Raw genomic sequence first — 6588 nt, 5'->3', positions numbered from 1 at the left:
GACGCGAAGCGTCTCTTCTGTGTCGGTTGTAGCTGGGAGTTGCCTTCACGAAAGCTTACTCAGTACTAATTGGAATGACTGATAGTCCTGCGCGTGATGTTTGCGGATGCGAGGAGAATATTGACCACTTATTGTTCCACTGTCCTCGATTTCAAGCACAAAGAGAATCTTTGTCCAACACATTGAGGAAACTGGATGATCGTCCTCCGAGTGAACAGATAGTACTAGAGCACCGTGCGCACCGGTCATCGGCTCAGCAGTGAAGGCACTTTTGTGCTTTCTGAGACCGTCTGGTTTGCACGAGCGGCTTTGACTGAAGTCTGTGCACATCTATACCCTCTCCCTTCTCTCCCGTATCCTTCTCCCTTCCCCCATCGTAGGGTAGCCAACCAGACACTTGACTGGTTAACATCCCTGCCTTCGTTATATCCCCCCCCCTCTCTCTCCTCGCTCAATAGCACTGAGACTCCCCGCCCTCACGGCTCCAGGCTACGCGTTCTCTCTCAGACCTCGGTATAAATAGCAGCGCAACGTGTTTAACGTGACCCATCCACTTCGCGATAGTGACGGATCAGTCACATACTGGCCGACTAATTACACACATACATTTTGTCGTCATGAAGAGTTCCCTACAAAAAATACTAGAGGATACTTGGTCCTAGTGTCTACGGTAGGTGCAACAATGGCGGTTCATCCTGCGTGGGAGTGATGCATAGGGTTTCCTGCAAAAGAATCGTTGAACGAAGGCTAGCGCATAGAATTGCCTAGACTTTGCCCTTCTGGCTTCGCATGAGTTTGCGACTTTGCAGATTGATCATATTCGACAACATACCGGGTGATAAATACAGCAACTCTCAATTATCATGCGTGCATGTCCGCACAGTCTTACTGCCTTTATACGCCTAGAAAAACACGAGGGCTTGGAAATTAAGACAAAGAAAGGCAGGTAAAACATAATAAATAAAGCCACAAGAACGTCTGAAGTCACAAGCACGAGGATTAGACAAATCTATCAACTACCCATCATTCCAATTCCCGTGGTCATAGTGTTTGTATGAAACTTTGTCCATGGTAGTTCGACGATCGCAGCGCCATTTCTCTCTCTTGTAACTACACTGGGAAACTATATGCACGTAGCATGGCCTCCGAGATGTGGCGGCGTACGCTATTCCGCCGATCGGGCAGCATGCGCCGTCTAATCTCGGAGGCAGTGCATGTAAATTTTCTGCGGTGATCGAAGCATATATATGAAGTAAGCTTTGCATCGATATCGTCAGGGCCGTACAATTGCAGTACTATTGCAGTGGTCTAAGCTTCAGTCGTGCTGTCTTCTGTACAAATCGCTTCGCCCTCGGTTTATACAATTTCTCTTGGGTGGTCCGGAAATGCTTCCCCACACGACGTGGGACAGATATTCAGCGAGGTCGGAGAGCCGAACCGCCTGCGCAAGCAGTTCCTCCTGACCGGCTACATGGAGCTCCTGTTGACGGACGTTTTGGGTGCGAGCCACGACCTCGAATACACCACGAGCCCCGTTCACCTTCTCACGCCAGCCGACGTCGGGCGCAGAGGCAGCCAGCTCAGTCTCCACTTCGCCGCACCCTACGACGCCAGTTCCGTGCATCGAGAACTTCTGCGACGAGGCATCATCGTGAGTTTCTTTGTCTCTGCTATATAGGGCGTTGATTTAGAGTCACCAGAGTGTTAAAGCGTTTAATTATAGCATTCTTTGAGAACTAACCGCCGCCACTTCTTGTGTCTAACCGTTCTCGCTAATTGAAGGATCCTGAAGATAGTGCAATCGAACGCAGCGGTAGAAACCACGTGGTGGGAAGGGGGATGGGGCGCTCTCGAATTATTCTCTCCTGGCAGCTAGCGTATTGAAAAGCTGTCATTGAGCGAGCTGCGCCTCTCGTCAAATACGCACGCGCACTCGTTTAAGACGCTGCGCTTCTGGCTACAAACGCTGCGTTCCGAACTACACGCGGACAACTTTCTGTGGCAATGAAGGGAAAGCTACGGGCGCGTGGCTGCTGCACGTGTTAGCGCGTGGTCCGGCAGCGTTTGACAGTGCTTCGGTTGCTCGGCACGGACACTGAATCGACGCAGCTTCCACGTGCGACGGTTTCGCGTTTTCTCAGACGCGGAAGGGAAAAGCCGCAGAATAAGTAAACCTTTGCACTCAGTGATGTGTTCTGTCTTATTTAACTGTTGCTAATAAGGTGTTTATGTTCTCTCTTCTCACGTGGTTTAAAACGCGGGATTCTTTTCAGAAGCGCTCTCACTTGTGCGCGCTTTACCTGCGTATAGCTTTCCCTTCATTGCCACCGAAAGTTGTCCGCGAGCATAGCCCTTGGGGGAAGTGGCACTCCAAGCATACCGCGGTTGGCTCCAGCGTACGGGTAAGGTACGTTGTTAAGGGGAGCGCCGCCCGTAACAGATTGCGCAACGTAGTGCCACAAATAAACTCCTGCCAAAGCTTGCTGAAACGTATTCCTCGATGACAAACGTCATTGGTTCTTCACAATTAAAAAAGACAAAAAAGAAGGAAGATTGCCTGTTCCACGTAGCATAACTCTACTCATTGAGCTGGAATACTATAGAAAGTGAGCATTTCTGCACGAGAAATCGAAATGCATAATAGACTAATTAAGAAAACTTGCTAATTAACATTAAGTTAATTACACTATGGTACAAGTTGCAATGTACTAATTATAGCCGGTGAGTACGCAAGTACGTACCAGATTAGAACTTATTCCAAGGATGACACAATTTCCGGATATGCATTCCCAAAATGTGCGGCGAAATACGTCGGTGTTCAATTAGTCAAGTGCGAACTTTGACTTATTGCGCAGGCAATGTCCGCCTTTTCGAGTACACCAGCTCATGAGTATAGATTTGCACTATAAGCCACAAGTGATCTAAATATTATGTTAACAGCTTTTTTTTAAATTTGGTTAAGTGATAATGTGGCAATGAAACGCCTGGTGCAGCGAAATTTTACAAGCGTTTGTGCCACTCCTCGTTATAACTGTAAAGCGCTAGCTTCGTGCAGTTTGTGACCACGCCCACTTGTATTTCCCTTTCCCCTTAATTCAGCAAAAATTCAGTACACAACACTGCCTTTGGAGACGCGGCTCCACATAATCGCATAAACGGCGAGCTCCATCATGAGAAAAGTGATAGCATAATGCCAAATTTATAGGGCGCTATTTATAATAATTATTACAAATACAATGCTAAGCATTATTTTCTTTTAATACCGCGTAAAGTTAAGTATATTCAGCTAGACATCATTTCATTGTTTCTTTACACGCTTTTAGTGGACTTCCACATTCCGGTAAGCGTGATATGAACGAGTGTTGGTCTTGCAAGCATGGTATCTGCGAAATTAATTTTCCTGGTCACCGTAATTAGCCTACGTAACAGTTGCCCAATATAGTTGTCTTTACGCATATAGTAGCTATCCTTACTGTAGTGATTGGTCTCCGTAAAAGAAAAAAATAATAATGATATACCTTCATGTTTTCTTGCTGTGTTGGCTCATTTCAGGGTAACCTGCTCCCGCCGTCGGTACTCCGCTTGACGCCGGTTTCTCTGTACAACACTTTCGAAGACGTGCACAACTGCGTACACGCGCTGGAGGAGATCTGCAGCCAGTTCAGCTCAGAAGTAGTGCCCTACATTAACGGCGACTAAGAACTGTTTGTGCATATATTGTAAATGCGCGCGTGCAGCCGTATATGACCTGAAAGGGGTCGTCGATGATTCAGTAGAGAGGGCATAAAAAAAATGCCGTCAGCTGGTGAAATCTGTAGGAGGAGATCCGGCTGCTGCTTCTTCTTTGTCTCGGAAAATATGGAATAAAATGGAAGAGCGACTGCCTTACTCAACAACTACGAGCGGGTCAACGCGATGGAACCAGGATACGCGTTGAGTAGGAGAATATCGTCAGGCAACATTTTTATACGGATATTGCGACAAAAACGCATTGCATCATTTGCATAAATTGCGAGGCAATGTCTCGGTCGACTGTATTTTGTTTACAAATACTTTATTTAACCACGTGCCAAACCTCATTAAATTGTGTGCTTAAATGAACAAAACTGTCGCGCTGGTCCCATTGCAGTTGCATTCAGCGTTTTGGCGGCTATAGCTGCGATTTGCTCCTGCGTTGCTCTTATAAAAGGCTCAACCAGACGTAAGCGTTCCAATGCGTCCGCACACGCCGCGCTGACTCGACGTCGCGTCGCGCCCGACGGAGGAAGAGGGCGCGCACCCATACTCGCCGTGGTTGCTCAGTGGCTATGGTGTTGGGCTGCTGAGCGCGAGGTCGCGGGATCGAATCCCGGCCACGGCGGCCGCATTTCGATGGGGGCGAAATGCGAAAACACCCGTGTGCTTAGATTTAGGTGCACGTTAAAGAACCCCAGGTGGTCTAAATTTCCGGAGTCCTCCACTACGGCGTGCCTCATAATCAGAAAGTGGTTTTGGCACGTAAAACCCGAAATATTATTATTATTAGGGCGCGCACCCAAACGATGCACGAGTTGCGGCTCGTAGCCGCGCGTCTCGTCGCGGCGGCGCAGTGTTGCTAGCTTGCCATGTACAAGGCAGTCTAGCCTTTGCTTAGCGGCCGCGTTCCCCTCATTTTCCCCCTCATTTTGTTTACTTCGGTGAGCAGGTGTGGGTATCAGCATAGCCAAAAAGAGGGATGTAGCAACACCGAGCAGAAGCCCCACCACTCTCCTATACCCTGATTAATTGCCGGACCCTGTTCCCCTCGTAATTCCTGGCTGCACCACTGGTGCATATCCAAGCACAGGATGGCCCCCCTTCCTTTGTACGCGCCTCAACCGCAAAAACCACTTATTGCACACTGAAATTTGTTACATTTAAATGCCCATTACCATCGTTCATAGCAGTAGGCTTAGCCAAGTATATCTCAAAATTATTAGCCGGTAAAAGGCTTACTATCTCGCTCTACGATGAGGTTAATTGCCCTTTCAGAAGAAACAAGCACCTCATCTCACTGACATAGACGTAATCAAGGTGGGTTTCCTTTTGCCAGCAAAATGTTCGCAACAACAATAATGTTAAGCTTACGGTCTCGTCACCATGGTGTCTTTTAAAAACAGCAACAGCTCAAAAAAGGGCCATGCAGTGTCGACAGACTCGACATCGTCGGCGCCGGCGCCGCTCTTTTGTGCCTTCATGCGGCCGTTGAAAATGCGGCGAAACTTGTCACGCAGCGATTTCCACCGCCTTTGGACCAACTCCAGTCCCACTGCACAGAGAAATGCAAAACTGCTTAGAAAGCTTCTCTTACAGAAGCGCCTGATGCAATTGGCCGTCGCAGAGATGTTTCGTTTTGCCTCTGTCAAGGTGCAATTATCGGTTATTGACCCCGTCTGACCTTTTCTTGCGCTTGGTGTGTACCGCAAGCATTTTGTGATACAAGTGCACCAGAATGCCGAAATAAAAATGAATGAATGAATGAACCACAGTTTTCGCTATCTCTCTCTCACACGCACACGCGCTAAATGCCTTATGGAGTTGTGGTTGAAGATAGAAGACTGCTTTCGCAAGCTTTTCCTAAAAACCCAAACACAAAAACAAGCTGGCATACACTTCACCTCCCTCTCCCCCCTCCCCGCCTGCAAGAACGCAGTGCTCCAAACAACGTATTTTTAATCTGCTAGGCAAACACAAAATTGCAATTTAAATATAAAATCCATCACCAAAACAATTGCGAATGACACATGAGATGGCGACCTAGGCTGGCTTTATAGGTGAACGTTGGAATCACGCGGAGAGAAATGAAAAATCAGGAAGACGTTAAAAAAGGAAGAGGAAAGTTTGATAGGGAAACGTAAATAAATATAGTTCTATGAAATTATATATATATATATATATATATATATATATATATATATATATATATATATATATATATATATATATATATATATATATATATATATATATATATATATGTGTGTGTGTGTGTGTGTGTGTGTGTGTGTGTGTGTGTGTGTGTGTGTGTGTGTGTGTGTGTGCGCGTAAGTGTGCGTGCGTGTGTGTAATGCCACAGTAAAATAGTACTGTAGGACACATGTTATTAAAGAAAAAACTAATTTAAAAAAATTTATATTGCGAGCATTTATCTTTATGTAAGTTTTGTAACACTACGTTTCTCAGCTGTTCTTGTGGTGTAGTGGTTATCACATCCGCCTAACACGCGGAAGGTCCCAGGTTCGATCCCTGGCAAGGACACATTTTTTTAGTTTTTACAAATTATTATTATTTTCTTTTTCAAGCACCAAGATTTGTGTTGAAACAAGCTACCCAGAATAAACGAGTACCCGTTCGTATACACTTTTCGTGTGCGCCCTGATGCCAATCACATTATATATATATATATATATAATGTGTGTGTGTGTGTTGGTTCATGCCCTGCCAACTATGAACTCGTTCGTGAACGAGGCCAGCGTTGCGGACAGGTTATCATCCGTGTTCTTTCTTTATTTATTTCCCTCGAACTGCTTAGGCCACTCAGCAGTTCAATAAAGTTTATCGTCATTCTAT

General features: G+C 46.1%; 1 protein-coding gene and 1 non-coding gene across 2 annotated transcripts in view; both read left to right on the top strand.

The window, feature by feature from the left end:
- Window positions 1-4292, top strand: part of LOC142584523 (kynureninase-like) — a 26868-nt gene extending 22576 nt beyond the window's left edge. Inside the window, exons 11-12 of the mRNA XM_075694636.1 lie at window positions 1412-1651; window positions 3553-4292. Of these exons, the coding sequence (XP_075550751.1) occupies window positions 1412-1651; window positions 3553-3699 (387 nt within the window). The 3' untranslated portion in view covers window positions 3700-4292. The remainder of the gene's footprint in view (window positions 1-1411; window positions 1652-3552) is intronic.
- Window positions 4293-6203: 1911 nt separating this feature from the next.
- Window positions 6204-6276, top strand: TRNAV-AAC (transfer RNA valine (anticodon AAC)). Its single transcript has one exon. It is a non-coding gene; the product is annotated as a tRNA-Val (tRNA).
- The last annotated feature ends 312 nt before the right edge of the window (window positions 6277-6588 follow it).

Source organism: Dermacentor variabilis, chromosome 6, assembly GCF_050947875.1.
Source record: "Dermacentor variabilis isolate Ectoservices chromosome 6, ASM5094787v1, whole genome shotgun sequence".
Taxonomy (NCBI): Eukaryota; Metazoa; Arthropoda; class Arachnida; order Ixodida; family Ixodidae; genus Dermacentor; species Dermacentor variabilis.
Note: the sequence above shows the minus strand (reverse complement) of the source record. Positions and strands in the feature narration are given on the sequence as shown.